At 37.8% G+C, this 22,154-nt stretch overlaps 1 protein-coding gene across 5 annotated transcripts in view; it reads right to left on the reverse strand.

Annotated features, from left to right (window-relative positions):
• SATB1 (SATB homeobox 1) overlaps positions 1 to 22,154 on the reverse strand; it is a 94,235-nt gene that overhangs the window by 42,283 nt on the left and 29,798 nt on the right. For all 5 annotated transcript variants that reach the window (XM_074898089.1, XM_074898091.1, XM_074898090.1 and 2 more), the window contains 2 exons: positions 5,616 to 5,727; positions 2,572 to 3,026 (listed from right to left, as the gene is read on the reverse strand). In XM_074898089.1, the coding sequence (XP_074754190.1) occupies positions 2,572 to 3,026; positions 5,616 to 5,727 (567 nt within the window). The remainder of the gene's footprint in view (positions 1 to 2,571; positions 3,027 to 5,615; positions 5,728 to 22,154) is intronic.

The following is a 22,154-nucleotide window of genomic DNA, read 5'->3' on the forward strand; positions in this document are numbered from 1 at the left end:
ACTGAGATCTTCTGCCTTTAAAAACTGATGGCACGATATGGTCCCTGGACAAGGCTCAAATATGCTTATGACAGTTTCAGAAATGTCAGTGGTAAACCTGAGTTAGCTTTTTATCTCAGAAAACGGTAGAGGAATTTAAATAAACATTTTCACTTGCTCTAGCAAAAAAAAAAAAAAAAAAAAAAAAAAAGACAAAAGATATTTCATCAATATCATTAATATTAGAAAATAACTTCTAAATCGTATCACTTATTAAAGTGACGCCCTAATTTTAGTTAAACATGAAGTATCCTTGAATAAGCTGTGATGAATTCCAAAGTACAGCAAGCAGAATGAATGTAAATGTTTTCACATAATAATCATGGATATCTCCACCCATGTTTATACCCAGACATTAGCTGTTACTTGGGGTAAAATGAACAATTTTCAGTTCTGCAAAGGTGAAATGTACCTAACAACTAACTCCTCTGGATTTCAGTGGGGCTTCCTTTCATATGAAAAGTATGCTGAGATATTCCTTGGCAATGCTGAGGCTGATATCATCTAGGCTCCTAGTATTTTTCCTTTCTGTTCCCTATGTATGCCACAATACATAACAAATACTGCCAAACCTTACGCAGCTAACTGCAAATACTAATTTGATTAGCTAACAGAGCTTGGAGGATACAGGGATACTACTCTATGTTCTTTAAAATAGAATTGTTTGAAAATTGCCAAAATATATTACATATGTTCATTATGTTCAATTCATATCATTTGTTTTCAACGTTCATTTTGGGGTTTCCTCCCAGTTTTAGGTCACTGAACACATTTCAACAAGCTGGTTAACCACAATGTCTGTGGAAGAATTGAACTTTAAACAAATATTGAATAACATTTGTAGGAAGAAAAATATACAGTAATCAGGAATCAGTATTTGCACTAGAAATCTGGTTCTACAGTTGCATTCATCACATTATTTCAGGTAACAAATACCACTTTGGCACAAATGATAGACCAAAAGCTGTATGCAAAAACTGAACAAATTACTTTGGAGGGGGAAGAAAGTTGAGAGAAAACAAGCCATTTCTAGGTAAGTCTGAGAAAGAAGTAAATATATAATAAACTATTTATTTTCTGAATTATTTGCTTGGCTTTTTTTCCAGATAAAATGGCAGCCTCAAGCCACTGTAACTTGAAGCTGCTGTTACTATTTCAACACTTCATAGTATCAATAATTAAAATATTAAACACTGTATTAAACACAACTCTATGTCAGTTACTTGTAAATATAACAACTGACACTGCCTGGACCTAACTTACATAGGTAATCCTTGCATGAATTCATGTATCCCATGAAATTCTGTACGCAATACCCAGATCTTGAAAACCTCCACTGCTGTTAAGAGGAAAGAGACACAGACACACAGAGCTCTACAGAGAATTTACACCATGACTGTACTTTCTTTTAGCTAAAGGAGGATGTAAAAATTTTTAAGACAATAATAATTCAGAACAATTACAAATGAAATACTGACTCAAACCTGGTACCAATGTATTTGAAACAGAATTTTTATTCTCTAAGATACGCAGGGAGAAACATCAACATTTCAAGAAGAGCTCAAATTATGGGTTTTTTTTACTATATTCTACAATGGACAAATACTTGTTCCTTAAGTTGTAACGTGGAATCCAAAGCAAATTTACCTGTGTGTTTTTTAAATATTTCCTAGTAAAAAATTTCCTATTTTATTTTCTGTTAAAACAGACTTCTACAATTTTGAGATCTTATTATTTGCATTGGATATAGTGACATTTCTTCCATAATTTCTGCTTGATTAAATTCCATGCAACATGGCATTAAGTTAAATTCATAGAGCAGAATAAATTATAACAGGGTTAGCTTCTAAAACAGGTGTAAAAAATAACACATTTTAGTGTTACTTATCAGCTTTGCTAGGGCTAGCTTTTCCTGCATTGAAGAGCTGAAGTATATGTTCTGATGTGGACATTGGCAATCTCAGCAACTACTGTTTTTGCAACAAACTATAAAAATATATGAAAAGAGTGGATGATCTAAAAATAAAGCTTTTATTTTTTTAATCTTTTCAGAAGCCTGAAAAGATTTTATTAAGACTTTTGCTAGAAAATAATAAAAATAAATGCAAACAAGAATAAAAGACCATCTCCAGTATACCTGTGAAAGAAGACAAGCTGTTCAGTGTACGCATGTGGTCAGTACGGGTATACCTTTACAAAATAAAAGGCAATTTGTTGGGTGACTCTGTGAATGGTTCTGCATAGAGCTGTTCATTTCCTTTCCAGGGAAGATTCAGCTATGCATAAACCATCACAACGGGAGAGGAACCAAGGTGTCTGTAAGAATAGTGGGTATTTCCACAAACCCATCACTGAAGATTTCTGTACTGTATCCACACCGGTCCTGCAAGGAAGTGTAGTTCCTTCACAGGAGCTAAGTGACAAGGCAGAAATGAGAAGAGAGACTTAAAAGGTTGTAATTGCTAAATAATAGAGAGAGAAAGAAGAGACTCTTAACGATTTAAAAAAAAAAATAGAAAAAAGACGACTGACCTGAGTTCGGTTAAAAGCCACACGTGCAAATACTGCCTGTGAGATTCCTGCTCGTTTCAATTCATCACGGACCCACTGGTAGATTTCGGAAGACACCTCTGTGTTTGTTGAGACCTGCTGCTCCAACGGCTTGTTCATGGATCTACTGACAGGAGGAGGGTGGTTCAAGTACTGTTGGTTTAAGGACTGCTGGGCTAGAAGTCTGTTCACTGCATACTGCTGGTTCAGCAACTGGGCCATTACCAGCTGCTGATTTACCAGCTGAGGGCTAATGGGAGTAGATACAAGTCCAGGGTGCAGGTTTGGAAGAGGGGTCCGAACTGACGGTTGACTACCATGAGAAAGCTGAACAGGGGATGGAGGCTGTTCGGCTGTGTTCCCTGGGACCGGCTGTTGACCGAAGTTGACATGGTTGGCACCTTGCTGGGATAGTTCAGAAAGGCTATCCATCTCAACTATGGTGGAAAAGAAACATTGAAAAAGCCAACATAAGACTGAAAATCACAAACTTCATGCTCCTTGCAAGACACGCTAATAAAAATAAACAAATATAAAATGGTGAATTCAGGTTCAAGCTTACTGTACTCTCCAGCTTAGCTCACCAGTTGTGGCTACTTGCCTTCAAAATTTACCTACAAATAATGCTGTAGTGAGTATTAAAAAAAAACCCAAACCATCCAGCAAACTGCCCATCATCGTCACTGGGCCCTTGGAGGAACCAGCAGAACATCAGAGGCAAAACCACGTGCTGGAAACCATGTATGGCAAAGGAGTAACTTCCTGAGAGTTTTGCAAAGGCGAGTGTGTGGCTGCAGAGCGCATCCCTGCAGTGTTGGATGCAGGGGACGTCAGACAAGGCAGTAAGCAACTAGAGAGGGGGCAAAGACAATGATGGGAAACCACTCTATACGCTGTAGAAGATGCAGGTGAAACGCCAAGTGCATCTGCGCCAAGGGTAAGGGGGGCTGTTACGGGAATGAACACCCCAGCAAGAGAGAGAGAAGCCCCAGGTGACTGGTTTTGTTTCTCCCATGGTGTCCCCACCACGACATCTGCAGTTCCCAGCCACTGGAAATCTGTAACAAGCAGGGTGGGGTGTGGACCTCCTCATGCTCTGCTAATTTCTAGATGCTGCATCAATTGTATGGGACTGCTAGGAACTAGTATAATTTATGTAAATTACACAGATGGGCTGCTTTATCTTGCAACCATGTATGCATGGTTTTTTCAGTGACTTGCAACATGGTTGAATTTTTTTCTTGTATTAACTCATCTGCCTTGACACACCCTCCTTTTTAATTAACAACACAGTTTTTTAAACTACAAGAGTTCTTCCAGCTCCCCTCTTGTGCATGATAAGACAATATAAAATAACTCTAGGCTGATGTAAAGGAATCTCCTTTTTATCAATGTATGTCACTTTTTCATTTTAAACAATCTTAGTTCTAGAGCTTTAGCAATGCTGGTCTGGAAATAGCCTTAAGAAAATATGCTTCATTTAAAAACCATAACTCCAGTATCTTCACAAAAGCGTTGTAACAATTTTCTTCTTCTACTAGTAAAGCATGTTGTTTTAAAAAAGGCAGTGTCTGAGCTTTTCACAGTAATTATGATCTTCACTAACAGTCATTCAGTACAAGACCAGCCCTTCCAGCACAGGGATGAGAGCTGGAAGAAGAAATAGGCACCTGGATTCCAACCCACAGCCCTGCCATCCTCCTCTGTCCTATCATGGGCAGAAATTTAAAAAATAAAAAGCAAGCCAGTTGTTCTGCAGAGAGGTCTGGTGTCCACAGCCTGGATCAGTCCCCCAGCAGAGCACCCACTGCTCCTCATCTGTGCGGCTTTGGGGGCAGTGCTGACTCTCCCCCCAGCATTATGTTACACAGGAATACACACACACACACACATGCATATGCACTGGCTTCACTGTCCCTGAATGAATAGACAGTGAACCTATCTTGGCAGGTCATGCAAGGAAAATTTTGCAGGAGCGCTGCCACAATGGAGATGGGAGAGGCTGCTGTAGAAAGGTCACCCTCCCATGCAGGTGCTCTGCTGCCTCACATACGGGCCACCTGAAACCAAGCGAAGTCTTACCACCGACTTTGGTGGTCTCAGAAGATGGGTTCGGTGTTGCATTGAAGGTGCAAAAATAGATAAAGAAGCTGTCTTTTTTCACTAGCGGAAAGTAGAGATCAACCCAAGTGGGCCATTCACTTGGAATAGTAATTCAAGCAATTATCACAGAAGTGATGCATTGTCTTCATTACAGCCTTAAGCTATAAAAGGCAAGGAACCCGTTTTGGTAGATGAATGATTTTGCTTCAAATACCAAAAACTAAGTCAAGCTCAAAATTCAATCCAAATTGAGGTCCAGCTTCTTCATTCTGTTGAAAACTATGTTGAAATTTTTTGACATAAAGTGTTCAAAATTACATTAACGGGTTTAAGAAATAGTTTTAAAAAGGGACAATACAGAAAGATAAAAGGTATTACAGAATTAATATGTCCCACTGATGGATCTTCTTCTCCAATAATTTACTTGTGCTTACTACAACAAACAAACGTCACAACTATTTCTTAAAATGAATTGAAATCCGGGTCCCAAAGTTAGAGAAAGATACGAATTTATAAAATTACAGCATTCTTATTGTAAGGCAGTAATAGTTATAGAAGCCTATTTCTTTAAATATACATTAGCCGGAGCAAGAAAAAAATACATACATTAAAAAAATCAGTTCTTCACAGTTCCAGGAACAGGTTTTTTAAACAATTATTCTGGGCGGTAGAAGATCTCTAGATTTACAGAATGACAGCTTTACATCTCTGGCAACCCAAGTCAGTTTGGCTGTTTCAATAGCAAATATTTATTTAAATGAATTCTTTCAGTATATACGTACTTTCTACATCTACTCATCAAAAGCATCCTAAACTTATCGTGAAGGGACCTGGCTTCTTATATGACTGTGACAGACCTCAGTGTGACACATAATGGTATGTATCCACCATCACAGCAATTTTTTTTTTTTTTTTTTGCTTACCCATCATATCTTTTGCCTTCTTGAAATGTTTATACCACCTTCCAAATTCCTGACATTTTGCTGCTGAGACATTTGCATAGTAAGTGCTGTTCACAATGGAAGAAATCATACTCTGTGTGAAAAGGGGAGAAGAAAAAAAAAAAAATCTGTAATACAGAGCAGTACAAATCAAAGCACAAATTATTTCAATTGTTGAAACCACTATATTTTTAGAGTTTGAGAACCATATTGCATTTTTAATCCTATTGTCCAAAGCCTTTTAAAAAACTCATTAATTGAGCATAAAAAGAAACCAAGGTATATTGTAAATGGGAGCAAAAAAAGCAGATGTACCTCAGGAAGAATAAAGTTATTGACCAAGAAACATCAGGCAACGGGATGGGCTCTGGACGGAAGATGCTAATCTTCAAAGTGCATTTTGATCATACTATTTCTACTTTTAAATTTGATTGACCCTTTGTGTACCCACAGAAGTTTACAGGCACGCAAATCCTACACTGAGTCCAAAAATGCAAGCAATGCCCTGTTACCCATGCCCATTCCCTTTGTAGCACTTATTACGGGGCAGACCCCAGAAAATTATAAGATGAAAGTTTACCTGAATAACCTATTAGTAGGATAAAATAAAGGGGTATATAGTAGAATAAAATATGTATGTAACAACCCAAAATGAACCCAGACTTGCTTTTCCTAAACAGGGTATTTTAAGTGATTCGCAGAACAGGCTTATGAAAAGCTCTTATTGTCATGTCTAATTCTGTAACTGAATATTAGCTGTAAAATAGACCAAAGGATGATAGAGATGATTTTTTCTCAAAGGTTCTCGAGATATCAGATAGCTACAGTGAGAAATTTACCTTCTGCTCGGTTTTGACCAATTTTAAAATAGTGGAATTTACAATGCATAAAACTTTCAGTTCCAGTACATTCTTTTACAAAATCAATTAAGACTGCGCCTTGCAAAATGAGATAATGCTCCAACTTGAAAATTATGCTCAGTGTATGATGTATGAACAACAAAATTAGCAAATGTAATGTCAATAAACTGAACTTTGCCACCCTTTAGATTTCTATGTGGAAAGTAGTTACTTTTAGTTTAACTACAGGAATTGTCCAGCATATTGAGAAAACAATTGACAGTCAAGAAGACAAAGCCCTGATTATTTTGTTTCTTTGCTATTCAGCATGTAGCATTTAGCTATATTTGTGCTTTCGTAAAATCGATGTACAGCATCAACCCTTTGTTACACAAACTGCAATAACCACTGGAAAAAAAGAGTCTGAGGTAGAAATGCAATAAATATTACTATAAATCGTCTTTTATAAGGCTAGTTCAGCTTCTGGGTAAAAGTACCTTCATTACTGATCTTAGTGAAGTTCATTATAACCATTTTCTAACATATTACTCAGTAACAAGCTATTTGTGGAGGCTCAGAACTGCTTGAGTGAGGCAGTATTATTTTTGCCAAATGTGGATACCCTCTACTCACCAGGCAGCTATTTTAATGTTTATCTGAATCACCAAAATTCTTACCATTCCTTGTTATTAATCTGGCATTTCTGAAATTAGCTAGAAGTCTTTTTGTCAGTGGTATAAAAGGAGAATGAAATCTTAATAGACTACTGCAACTCTAGTCTGAATGACCTGAACCAAGCTCAGCTGAACCCAATTTCAATTTCCAATATTGTAGCAGTATCATTAATGTCTAATACTTACAAAATTATTGTTTAAGCTCTTTTACAGACTAAACCATTTTAAACATGGGCACATGATACATAATGCATGATTTCAAAAGTCCTTTGGACCTGAACTGTTAAATTATAAGAACACAGAGTTACTGTACATGCAAAACCTGCAGATCTGTATGTGCAAAATAGGGAACTGCACATGTAATGGGTCACCATCCCATATTAGCTTGTGCATGTATTGTGGATGTCATTTAAGCTTCAAGGTGGTTTTCTCTTATTTCACTTTGCCCCTTTCAGATATCTTCTCCTGCCCAAAAAACTTTAGCAAGTACAAAAACATGTATATTAATAACAATTTTAGTAAACTACCTATTATTGATGAAGATGTTTGTCTATGATTTCCTAGACCTCACTCCCATGTCGTTTTACAAAGATAGTCAATGACATGGCAGTTTGTGACATCCCCTGCTTCTTCAGGAATAAATTTAATGCAGTTACTTTATTTTATAACCAAGTAGGGGACTGGTCTGTTTAAATAACACTGCTAGGAATTTTAGCTTCTTTGACACAATGTGAATTCCAGGCTGTGGTAGCTTATATTGGGATTTTACTCCAGCTCTTCAAAGTAAATAAAAAAAACCCCACAGATATTATCAACACATTTTAAAATGAAAATTATCCTGCTTTTTCTTCAAGAACACTTCATGCAAACATTCAAGTGATATTACTTGCACTAAGAATCCTCATCAGGAGGAATCAATGATTTATTTACTAATTCACTGAAGGCAAAATTTTACAAGCCAGATAAAATATTACTACCTTGTTAACTCAGAAAATAACTCGACAACATTGAATTTCATTGTTTCTATGCTTTATTTATTGTCATCAAAACTGCAATCACATCAGTGCAGAGAAATGCACTTTGGTATAGACATTTCTATATAATTCCTATTGCTGTAGAATTACTATATGTTTTAACGGCAATCTACACATATGAATGCCCACTATGCTTAGGACCTAAAAGTGAAGATTAACCCTATGAGTTAGTGGTCTTTAGAGATCCATGATCTAGACTGGAAGCATATCGAAGCTTTTCTTATTTCCTGGGTCATTACACATGAGGAGCTTCCCATGTCTCGACTTATATTTAGCAATAATCAAAATGAAAATTATTGTATTTGAAACACATCATATTCAGGTACTACTGTACATAGGCATTCCTTATCTGCGGGGCATAGAGGCAGATGCTTTCCATGTACAAGAATGATAAATATAAATATATCATACAAATATTCAAATGCATCACATTCATCAATCATAATCTGATTTCTTTTTCACATATTGCAAAGAAAATTGACAGAACGCAAAAACTAGTCACAGATCCACAGTCTTAATGTATCTCCCAGAAGTTTGTCCTTGAAAGTAAATTGTGAGACCTCAAGATCGCAAATTTCCCTCTTTCCCCTCTCTGCATCACCCCCCCTCTCCCCACAACCACATCACTTGCAGTCCTGTTCTGAGAATCAGGAGATCTCATCTGAAATGGTGCCACCTTCACAGAAATCCCACTATTCTGGAATGATACCATCTGCTGCAGCCCAAGTGCTCTTTTTTTAGCCAAATAAGTTAATTATAATTAGGCATCCAACAACTGTGTGGAGGTAGGGGTAGAATTTGTTCTGAAGTTCAGCTGAGGTTCACCCAGTGTTGTTTGAACCAAATCCCATTCCCTCAGGAAGATTAAATAACTGAGATTTGAAAACCAGACACTGTCATTTCTCAAAGAAGTTGGGGAACTCCCTGGGGAAATATCTAAAAATCTCAACCAGAACTCTTTTCATATTCCCATCAAATAAAACCCGGTAAAGCGGTTGCATCAGACACCTTTTCTACTGTGCCAGAATCTAATGCAAGGTGCATCCTGTCCTGCAAGACAGGGGAAAGACCTGCGCCTTTCATGCCGGCTGGTTGCTGCAGCCACCACTGCAGGTGCTACAAGGGAGGCATTTCTGAGTCATTGCCTCTAACACGGCTCTCCAACCAGGTGAAGTATTGTTCGAGCATCGCTAAAAGTATACTGTTGTCCTTTTTGCAAAACAACAAAAACAATGTTAATCAGGTTAATTCAATCATCTAAACCAAAACTGTTCATGCTTTTCTGCCAAATCAACCAACCACAGCAAAATCTGTTATCAGTGATTGCTCAGCTTCCAGTCAAAAAAGCTTTTAACCCCCACAGTCCCAAAACTTCCCCTAAATAACCTTAAAATTATTTTTATATGGGCAGAATGAGGTTGTTTTCATGCCTCATGAAGGGGTAGTTGGGCTGCAGTATTTACACAGAACAAATACATGCTAACAGACTTAGGAGAGAGTAACAGACACAGCAGCTTCCTAAAACAACTCAGCTGAATTAGATATCAGGGATTCCTTTGCAAATGAAACATATTTCTCTCAAAAGGAGCATTGTAACCAAAACTTATTTAGGCCTTCCAGGTTGTTTAACCAGGAAAAAAAAAATCCAAGCTTTTTTGCAACTCATTCATCGGTGTTTAAAGCTTCAAGCCTGCTCAGTGGAAGGGGCAAGGGCTGCAACAACTTATTTACACAATTATCTAAATACGATTAAACAGCTGATGGACAAATATTAAACTGGAAAATGTATAGTCATTTCAGCTTAATGTAATCCTCTTTCTGTAAACACCCAAGATGATTTTTTTTCAACCAGAACAGTCCTGACATCTCATAAGCCTAAGGGTGAATAGCAAGAGATTGTTTTTGATAGTTATAAATATTCAAAAGACATGCAGACCATCTGCTTTCATAATACAGGTAAAGCAAGACTGAAATGGTGACTGCTGTATAAAAATGGTTCTTTTAACAAAGTCTTCCTCTCCTCGAAAACTATAAAGACAGATGTCAAAAACTGTTTACACAGGGTAATCAGGAGCGTGCAAAATGTAATATTCCTTTTACACACAGTGCTTGCTAAAGAGATTTTTTTTTTTCTTTTTCTTCCCATCTGTGTGTTGCAACACATTTCTACAAGTTAAAAACATTTTTTCAAACAGAGATCTCATGAATACCCAAAAACATGCTATCTGGTTTCTGAATGCTAATTAATTTCAACTAAGGAATCTGATTTTTTTTCTGTAGGAAGGAATGCATGCTTTTGAAATGGAGTACTTCAACAATAACAGGCACTGAAAACAGAACACCCCACAAGTTTAATTTTGCACTAGTTTGACACTGGCTATTTTCACAACTGTTTTACATTCAAACCCGCATCTGCTAAATCTGGCTATAAGACAGACAGCAACTATTCTCCTGCTTTTCAAATGAGATTTTATTTATGTTTTACTATTTATTGAGTTTTTCAGTATAAAGTCTTGTAACAACATAATGGTTTTGTCAAGTGGTAAGTAGAAGATACCTCATCTTCCAAGTGGAATATGAACAGTGCTGCCCATAAACCCTACAGTCAATTTTCAGAGCTGAAACACTAATCTTGACAGTAACCTTTTAATGTATTATATTAATGGCACAGAGGCGTTAAGCACCTTTTTTATAATTCTCAATAAAATGAACATTTACTGAACAATCTGTCAAACTACTGGCTCAATTTTTTAAAGCCAAACTTTTAAGGCTCTATTCTATTTTCTCTTTCATAAATCCTTCACTTCACATCCACAGACACCATCAGGGTAGCATGTTCCAATGCTGCAACCCTAACATGCCTTTAAAAAAAAAAAAAAGCGAAAAGCTACAAGCCTTTGTCCCTAGACCTAGTTTGAATAGTGATAAAGTTGCAGAACAGGACAGAACTTAAAGATTTCGGGGGGGGAGGACAGAGGAACTTTGTTTCCCTGATCCTAGCCAGTATCAGTGGCTTTTGTTCATGTGGAAATCGCAAGCATCAGTTTTAATACAAGCCAAACTCTTAGGAGCGCTTATTTCTCAGGAGGCTCTACGTTAACATTTTTCAAATGAGAAGGGAACACTCAAGCCCCAACTGGATAACACAAGATTATCCCCAAATCAAAAGATTTAGCCTGCCTGAGCCTACGCTAGCCCACATACTGCAAAAAACCCAGCCAGGGCAAAATGTTGTTTCTCATGTTCTGTATGGCAGAGAATTATCATCTGCCACTCTGAATAAAAGCAGACCAAATATAACCAGCCACTAGCTGGTTTTTGGACAAGGAATCATGAAATGGACAGTTTAATTGTGTATGAAGAATTATGTTAAATTCCTTGGTCCATTACCTTGAACTATAGCAAGTAATGCAATGGAATTTGTTGCCATATGCCCTATAAACACATAGGATAAGGGAAAAACCTACAGATGGACAGAGAAGAAAAAAACTTTTGTTTGTGCCTTTGGCATTGCACTTGGATGGCTATCTGACCTCCATACTGTTGCCAGGGTCAGGAGAAGTAAGGATCTGCATGGCAAATATTGGTCATATAAGTTAAAACTGCCTAAAGGCAGATTTAAAATGATGGCACAAGCTTTTCTTCCAATACGTGAGCATGTCGTTCCTCCTTTCCCCTATCCTTGTAAAGCCTAAATTATCTCCTCCTCCTTTTCTGCCTTATGTTGTCTTTAAGTATTATAAATGTACATACTAACACAAATATAAAGCTACATCGAATGTAGAGGGAAGATATAAACCAAAAAGAACCCCAATCATATATACATATATTTATATATGTATAGTGATATACCCACACACAAGAAGATTTTGAAAATCAGAAATGAGGATTCAGCATCTGAAGGAACTAATCCTTGCACTATTTTTACCATTTTGTAATGTAAATGCCCAGTTGCTGCATGACAGAGCAGCATTCTCCCATGTTTTCTGAGTATCTCCCACTGATGGATATAAATAAAGCTCAAATAAAAAGCTGCTTCCCAAGACACTAGTCTTATATCTACAAAGGTTAAAAGCTTAAAAGAGAGAAAGATAGGTAGGTGGGAAATGTTAATTCAGATTTGAAGAACTTCATAACTGCTTTACGAGCTTTATGGCATAGTGCCTTAGACTTAAAAAAAAAAAAAAAAAAAGAAAGAAAAATAAGCCACAACCTCAACCTATAAAAGATAAGGAGGCATAGCACATTTTTGTCTTCATTGTCAGATGCCCAACATGAATCTTTTTAAGAATCCTGATTTTTATGGCACACCATTCATAAATGGCAGGTACTTAGTAGTAAAAGTCCTGGCTAAACCCTTCCTAAAATCAACCCGGATAAAATATAAAATGCAAAATAATCAGTATTTAGTAAGTTAATTCTTGGTTTACTTCATGGAATGTAAATGGCCCTATATTTTGAGGGATGAATTATTACACTCTGAAATTTTGATTCTGCAAGTGCCTTTGCCAGAAGAGCTCTGAAACCTGAGAGCTCCATGGGTAAGGAAAGCACTATCCATTTTAGCCAGGAACCTGCTTGAAAAAGCTGTTATAAAGTAACTGGATTGGTTTAAACTGCTCTTTTAGCTTGAATGAGGAATGATGCTTTCAAGGGCTCTTCCCATTGCTCCTACTTTGGTGACCACAAAGCTACCTCGGGGCGCACAGGCAGAATTTCTGCTGGATGATGCCAAAACCAGAAGCCGCGCTCCAACTGTGGCTGGACTTCAAGTCCACAGGACCAGAGCTGAGCTACTCCAGGGTAAGTTCCACTCCTCCTTCCCAATCCTGTAATGTGGAGACAGGGTTCTCAGCCCCTCCCCATGCTGTTGCTGTTCCTACACTAGGCAATGCACTACGTGAAGCCTGCACACCTATGCTCACCTCTTCTCCTGAGAAGACTAGGAACAAGACTAGAGGAAGCTGGAGCCCAGGAGGACAATCCAGATCACACACAATGGATATGGACAGGGCAAACCAGCATTTCTTGTACAGGAATAAGGTTGGGGTAGGTGGGGCCTTGGAGATCTCACAGACTGATCTGCTGAAAATCCAGAGTAAGAAACACCTTCAGCCTTCCTCTCAGGCGGATTGCTTTTATTTCCAACTGTGTTCCAGCCAGGTCAGAGTGCTTCTGACCTGTTTCCTATCTGGAAATGCTGATCCTAAAGCAGGTGCTTCTAAATGCTAACCTAATGCAAATACTTTCTGTGACGGAGCATTTTAGATCTATTAATGCATTAAATTCAGCTTTGGGCACAAAAAACTTTTCCACAGAAATGAAGAATATACATTGTCCTGATAGAGATGTTGACAATTGTTCTGTCTTCAATCAGCTGCAATGGTTGTTTTCACTACAGTTTTTTTAAAAGGCTCTTCAAAATTGCTTAGCATTATCCACTACGTTAAGGAAGATTTCCTTGCTGGGAAATAGGACACAATTTTCACCAAGTCTTTTCTCGGATTCCACTGTTCTGCTAGGCAAAGCATCAGATGTCTGGCATGAAGTTGAGCCCTAAGGCACAATGTCCAGACAAGAAGTCATCAGACTCAGTAGCACTAACAGTTGTCTTGCTGAATTTCTCTTGGTGTTTAGGATAAGCCTTTTCTTTGATCTCTTTTCCTTTCCCTAAACGAATGTTTGCTGCTTTTTAAAGCCAAAAGGGACCATTTTGAGCATCTATTCAGACTTTACATAAAAAGAGACCCTAGAAGTTCATCTAGCACTTTCTGAATTCAGCCAAGTTACCTGTGGCTGAGCTAGAACAAACATCTGATATTGATCTGAAGACTTCTTGTGCTGAATCTTTCACCACATTCCATGGTAATCTCTTTCACTAGATATGTACCTTTTTTTTTTTTTTTTTTTTAATGTATGACTAGCTTTTAGTTTGAACTTCATTGATTTCCGCTCCTAGGCAGTACATCGCTCAAGCCTCTGATTGCTTGCTTAAATACCCCTCTAGTGCCAAATGTAACATCCCTTGCCTATCCTTTGTTTAAATGGTTAAGTGTCAGATTTATTGTTTCAGTCCATGTGCCTCTTTATGAGCTGCCTGTACATCTGATTATTCTTAATCATACAGACCCAAATTCTATGAGGGTATTTATGCTGCTAAAAGCACATGAACAAACTACTTTCTGTCCTGAGAAAAATATAAAAATTTGTCAGGAGAAAAATGAGTTATACTGTGAAATTTGTTAAGGAGTCTTAACTTCCGCTAAGTAAAATCATATGAAGGTGACATTTTAAGCAGCTATGCTAGCCAAGATACTAGTTTTGCCTGTGTTGCTGCCTTTCACTGACAAGAGTTTGTGAAAAGTATAGATGCTCTGAAGAATTCATAAAAAGATGCGAGATTCAATGAAGGTATCTCAAAAGAGAAATGTTCCAGCTAGCTTTCCATATGGAATATGCACATGCACTTTGAAGGTCTATTTATTAAAAAATTTTTCTTAGTTACCCCTTATATTAAAATACGTAAATAAAAAAAAAAATGTAGCTAGATTAGGTTTTAGCACACAAAGCTCCTCCTTACAAAAAGTGCACAATAAGGAACACAGCTTTAAGAGCTTGTGGATGTAATAGCTGGCAAGTATATTTTGGTGGGATTTTTTGTGCTATATGTACACTTATATGTGTGTATATATACACACACAACCACTCCTCAATTCTGAGAGAGTCTAGATATACTGATTCAAATACAAACACACTAGGTAAACTTAGGAAGCAGAAATCTCATTTCCATCTCTAGAAAGGCCATTGACGCTACTATCCTTTGCATGTGTCTCAGTTTTTCATCATCACAAAACCCATCCTCCTCCATGACAGTTTACTAAAACGTATTCAATCCTTTGGAAAGGTGGTACAGCCAGGCATTAAGCACTGCTTCCCGCCTCTTCTGGCACAAGCTTACAAAAGAAATGCAACTCTCAGTGTAGGAAATCTTAGTACTTTAAAAATAAAATAAAAATAATTAAGAGACAGGTGTATAAGAGGAGAACCTTTCAACTGTTCCCACCCCTGGGGAACGGAACTTTTCCCTTTGGAGTAGCGTATTCCATGGCTTGGAGTAAGGCACGTCTGAGGTTGCTGCTGTCCTGAAAAACCTGTCCTCTCATCACTGCTGTGAGGCACCAGGGGAATCTGATATTATTTGTGCTGTTCTTAAAGAAGTGTTGAAGGAAAGAGAGACAAAGCTCACCCCCCTCCCCTTAGGTTTTCCTACCATGCCTCTTGGAAATAAAAAGAAAGATCTTAATTATTAATTGAAAAAGGAACAAAAAAAAAAAAAAGGGGGGGGGGGGAGAGAGAGCAAACTTTGAGAGTTTTGCTTAGGGTCTGGTTTGTGAAATGCATGTCTTTTCTCCTAAGTTATGATTAAAGCGAAGACATGCAATGAGTCTGGTCTGACAAGGTGAGAGTTGCTCATCTCTTAGCATTGCCTTTCAGTACGTCGGTCCTGCTTTGCTTTCATTCCTGTCAGGTAAAAAATTATTACCAATTCAAGTAATTTTCTCCTGACGCATCTTTATGCCTACACCCTTGCATCCCCTAACACAGACGTACCTCAGCTTTAAATCTGCTGACAGTGACGCTACAGCACCTACAGAATTTGCTCAGCTTTTGGGTAGGTTTTATAACCACACTGATCTCTGTGCCTCCCACCACTGCTAGTAATAACTGAACCAGTCAGGGAAGGTCTCTGCAAACCAGTCACAGCAGTTATTAAGATGTAGACATACGTATCTCCTCGCCCTTTAAATAGAAGGCTTAATTGGTGATGTGGATAGCAGCTTCCTAATGGACAGAAATTAAACTCCATTTAATTCCTGAGCAGACACTTCCAATGCACAAGGTTTACCACACATTTGGAGCGGGGAGGGAGGGGGGAAGGAAGGAGCCGCACGCACAACTCTCTCTACCTCTGACAATCACTGAGGAAAAGCAACATGAGGACCAGAATGGCATAAGTGTGGCAGGTGTGAATTGACCTGCACTGGCAAAGCTGTGAGCTGGGAAACTTGCAAATCACATGATTGTGCAATACTTGGCTCCAGTCAGTGCTATCATGTTCTTTATTAAAATAAAAAAAAAAAAAAAAAAAAAAAATCTTAAAGACATGTACATCAAGTTAAGGGATTAACTGTCAAGTGACATTACTGAAACAGAGACAATATATTTCTTTATTGTTAATGAAATTCAGTTAAAAGTGAAGGAAGTGATAAAGAAAGTACTGTTTTGTAATGTATTTTACATAAGAACGTAATATAGAAAGGGAAGTGCAATTAAATCTTAATGTGGACTTTTTTATTTTTAGTTTATCATCTGGTTTACATTTTGAGCCCCTGTGCAGCAGTAAATTATGCTGGCATTTCTTAGGGAATAACTGCCATGTTAATTTAGTTTAATAAAATAACTGACAGAAAAAGGGGGAAAGAAGCAAGAAGAGACAGTACACCCACCCCTCCCCCCCTTGCACTCCTTATCTTTAGCTAAGTATTCAAATGCTTTCTATATGAATTGTCCGTGGTCCAACTCCAGCACCATGTAATAATACAATACATTACAACACAGTACAATACAATCTTGGGTTTCTGTAGCGCCCTTCATGCAAGCATCCCAGGGTGCTTTACAATCATTATGAGTTAAAATTAAAACTGAAGCACATACAATTCCTAATAGAATCATTTTAAAAATGCTAAACAGAACAAATAACTTTTAAGTCTAGATTTAAAAGTCCCAACTGCCAGAGCTTTCCTTACTTCAATTGGCAATGAGTTCCAAAGCTAGGGAGCAAAGCGACTAAAGGCTCTCTCATGTTATGTTAAAGGATCTCTCATGTTGTTTATACTTGTGCAGTACTCTACAGCCAACAATTTGCCAAGAAGAAGAAGGAAAAAAAAAAGACTTATTTGCAATCTTGCTTAAAAGAACACTGGAGGAGTGGCTTGTTAACCCTCTAATAGAGTTATGGAAGAAAATAAATAAATCAGGGCTTGCACTTGGCCATGACTGTGTTAAGAAGTATGCAAGTAACATGAATGAACACAGAATATTGTAGCAATGCATGAACCCACTAAATGTAAAAGGAGAAAAAAAGCACATGGTTTTATATATATATATATATATATATATAGAGAGAGAGAGAGAGAGAGAGAGAGAGAGAGAGAGAAAGAGCAACACCACTGCAAGTATTTAAAATGCAAGTTATTCTATGTACTATTCTCAGGACCACTGAGTGAAAACAGAGATCAAGCAGGGTTCAGTTCTACACACGTGCACATTTTAGAAGAAAAATGCACCAAAAGAAAATGTGGTGTGTTCCTTTTTTATTGTCACTTCCCTAAAACTTGAAGTCTATATGATGCAGATAATTGTTCACATGACACAGTTCTCAAAATTGCTGAGATACAATCCCAAGTGGTTAGCACACAAAGTGAGGAGCACAGTCCCAAAAATGTTATTCCCTTAAAAAGCATGAATTTTGTACTCTGTTCACAGGAGAGCCTGGCGGAAGACAGCTGCTTGTATCTCCATACAGCTGACTTTAGGAGTGTAAAAAAAAAAAAAAAAAAATAGCACTAGCACCATCTCTCTATTGGACTCCTCTTTTTCAGAAGCAGAAACACAAGATCTCTTGACAGCACAGATACTAGGGGACATGCTGACAGCTTACAGAGCCCGCTGAAGTCAAAAACTGCATTTATCTGAAAAACAAGGTAAGTTCCTGTCCTCCCCATAGTAAGCCTGGGCCCCACAACTGTTTTGGAAGGGGACTTTTAACATCCTCACTATAGTTAATTCTAATGAAGAGGCAGAAAAAAAAGCTATATATTTTCTCCTTTAATAGGGCATTGCCCAGATAAAACAGCTGTAGACAGACTGACAACACTGAGAGTGTGTGGATGTATCTAAAGAAATTCAATCAGTGATCAAAAGATCAAGCAATTCAAATGTTGAGTATCCTGCAAATGATCTCACACGACTTTACCATCATGTTTGTTTTATCTTCCCCATCCTGTCAGCAATAGGCTCTGTACTGCCTGTTCTATCTGAATGACTAAAAATCATGGGGACAAATTTTAATAGTTAATTGAAAATGGTTAAAAAATCCAGATACTATGTCAGCTTGAAGAGACATCAGAGTGAATGCTCTTGAGCAACTGAGGGGTGGGTTGAAAGGCCCTGCCTGCCAAAACCTGAGCCTAGGCCCTCAAGGATTTACTTCCCTGAAATAATTAATGACATCTTTAAAATCTAAAAGTACAGTAAATTCTAAAGTAGAAAAAGGAGCTGCATTCCTTACTCAGGTAATTATTGGGGGGGGGGGGGAGGAGGAAGAAGAGGGAGAGAGAAAGAGAGAAAAGAATCACAAGCAACAAAGAAATCCAAGGACCTGATCTCAGGTCTAGGCAGGTAAAATTGAAAGGGGAGGACAAAAAACACTTTTCAGTTTTGTAGAGCACGAATTAAATATTGCTCATAAAAAGTATGTATTTTGGCAACTCTTAATAGCTCATTCCTTCCTTATTTACTGGTCTGGAAATTTTAATTTTAGCAAATGCAACTTTTTTTTTGGTTGAGATTTTGGAGAGGTGGGGGGGTCAGAACAGCAGCAAGGAAATGTGAGAGGATTTCTATTATGCTGCTTATTTGCTATGACCGCCAGGTGCCTTCAGATCAGGTGAACTGAGAAACACTGATGTTCCAAGCAAGCTTTCTGTCTAGCGTTTCTGCCAGATCATATAAAGTCTGCACGTTGTCTGCATAAAACAGCACGCAAATTCACGGCAGGATATCTGAACAAAAAGGAAAGTATATGATCTATATTGTGCCCATGTTGGATGCAGACAATCACTCACTACAGTACGGACGTTTGATCAAAATGCAGTCAGGATAGCTATATTTATCACAAGTGCAAAACTATTCAGACTTTGGTATCATACCAGCACTTGTTCTGTGTGCGCATACGTTTCACAAAATGCAAGTGTATATCCCCCAAACTGAAAAAATGCCATTCGCTCATCATCAAGAACAAAATTATGTAAAAAACATTACATCCGGGGGGGGGGCACATCTTTAAAAAAATTTTAAAATAGTAATGCAATCTCTGTAAATTACTATGTCCATAGTATCACAGCCTCTGCATATATTCCATGAAAATATTGCATGTCCCCTACAAAATATTTACAAAAAAAATAAACCATATTTTCAGATACGAGATCAGGTCTGGAATTTCACATCTATAATGCAGTGACTATTGGCTGCCCTGAGACTCAGGCTAGATACAAGCATTTTCAAAGGATGAGCAATGGGAAAGAAAAATTTTTAAAGAGAGAGGAAAAAAAAAAAGAGACCTTCAAATTTCAGGATACTATGAGGGAAGAGAAAGAATACCTTGCTTCAGACGTGCTTTCACAGTGGTTTGATAAAATGCTTGTTTGTGAATACTAACAACAATCATTTAGAAAAATCTTTCTGTAGAAAAAACATCGGGTGAGATAATACCAGTAGAAAAGTCAAAGTCATTTGATCACTGCCATATTTTCAAAGAAGTGCCCAGATACTAATTAATCTCTACAATCTCTGCATTTGGTAGGTGACTTCTTATCTTCCTCTCATGGAAAAGGTTACAGGAACTCAAGATAAAGGGTACATCTAAATGTTCAAAAGCACACACTGAATTTGTTCCAGAATTATTAAAAGAATTTTCAGCCTTTTCTTGGGCCAATAGCCCATGTTGCTCTCCTCTCCCTCATAAAAGCTTATCTAACTATATATATACAGAGACAGAGAAACAATAATTTAATAGGGACAAAACAAAAAAAGCCAACTTATTAGTATCAGTATAAATACAGTCTGTAGTATTTCAGTTATTTTAACTGTGGAAGTAATAAGAGACTTTTGCAGTAAAAACCAAAGCAGAGAAAACTGTGAAAGTGAAGCATGAAGATGCTAGGACTAAGGGTAAGTAGAGAGAGGGAAGGACCAACATTAAATAAACAAATGCAACAGGCCTGCCTGCCTGATCACTTTAGCTCAGCTCCCAGCAGACTGAGGTAGAGCTTCTGTGCAAAGGGTTGGAAATAAGAATTGATGGTAGAACAATTTCTTTACAACCCTTTGGAGACCAAAGAGCCAAAACAGGAGGGAAATGAGATCCAGGCCACTCGCGAGATACCTGAATTTAATGGAATGCAAAAGATGGCCCAAAATTGAGCCCTAGATTAAATTCCAAGTTGCTATCTCCATCAAAAGAGGTCTGGAGAGGAAGCAGAAATTAAGAGAGATGTGCTTATCAAAATCGCGCGGAGTCTTTCACCCAGCATCTGCATATGCTGCTAGTCTCTAGCAATAAAATCCGCAAACCTGAGGTAAAGCATGAAAATACACACTGCAGCACATAATTCAGAACAGGCTTGGCTTTTCCATGTGAAATTTGCAGCATCCTTGCCTGCTTGATACCAAGAATTTGAGCCTAAACCTCTGCACGGATGCTTGCAATTCCACAGCAATTCAGAGCCATGCATTTGCTCCGGTCCGTCCCAAGCACTGCAAGTCATGTCAACGGGGATTCCCTGTGATGCAGGCTCGTATACTGAGTAATAAACTTGGCCTTCAGGGGTGGCCACAGCAGTCACAGAGCGAGACAATTACAGTAGCTTCAAAAGAGACCATGTATTCAACTCTCCTAATGAGAACAAGAGTCACAGTGGTATTTTACCGAGGAAGGCATGAAGAGTTCATATCTGTATACCCCAAGGTTTTAGTTGGACAAGAAAGCAAACAGAAAAAAAAAAAAAAATAAAAAAATAATAAAAAAAGAAAACCCACTCAAGCAGATGATGCTGTTAAAGTTATCAAGACTCCATAACTAAAACAAACTAGATCTCAGAGTTTGTTTTCTCACATATTTTCAAGCTATTAAGTATATCTGCACTATAAAAACAGTTTGCTTAGGTTTTTTTACAGCACACAGTATCAGTATTCTGCATAAATATGAGAGATTTTTTAATACAAAAAATGCATGATTAATTAAGAAAATATAGTCAATTCTAAGTGAGGATGATGATTCTTAGTTTTCCATGCTTAGATGGGGCTTTGGAGATGCCACACATTGAGCACAGCAACTTTAATACTTTACAACAAATCCCTCCATACCTACACAAAATAGAGTACTGCTAATGACAGTGACAGAAAACGATAACTACTCTCGTTTCCACTTTGAGTCAGTTTTCTGTGGTTAATAAATTATATCCATAACAGTGTTAATAAGTTATGGTACGGTGTCACTGCATCAGTTTGCATTTGTGATGAAGCACTTCATACGGCATTACCTTTGCCCGTGGAAGTACATAACAGCAGAGACCACTTCTCTGCTCCCAGAATAATCTCCCACACTGGCATTTTGATGGACCCTCTAAGGAAACATTGCTTCCCGACCTCTGCCTTGCTCCCACTTCTTACCTCTGTTGCAGCAGCACGCTACTGCGGGGCAATTCACAAACTTCAATACGTTTAATAAAACACGGACACACTTAAATCAGAGTCCCTTCCATAGAACTGATATACAATGAGTTATTAGTTAGGCAAATACGGGAAGCATTCAATTTAGCCATGTGAAAAGAACATCGTCAGATCAACGTGTCCTCCCTCGAGCCCCCGGAGTGAAATGGGAAGATTTAGACTGACTGATGGGCTCTCAACCAACCGCTGTAACAGCTTGTTTTTTCAAAAGTTAAGAATAAATAAATGTATTTTAAGCTTAACATGATTTGGTGTTTACAGAAAAACAAAAAGCAGAGCTGTTTAAATTCTTGCAACCCAACTACTGCGGCGCTGGTGAAGACAGAGATGACAAAAGTAATAACCATGCTTTTAACAACAGAAGCTTTAAGTGTATTCTTCTACAAATAAAGAAGTGCAAAA

The sequence above is a fragment of the Athene noctua genome, chromosome 2 (genome assembly GCF_965140245.1).
Source record: "Athene noctua chromosome 2, bAthNoc1.hap1.1, whole genome shotgun sequence".
Taxonomy (NCBI): Eukaryota; Metazoa; Chordata; class Aves; order Strigiformes; family Strigidae; genus Athene; species Athene noctua.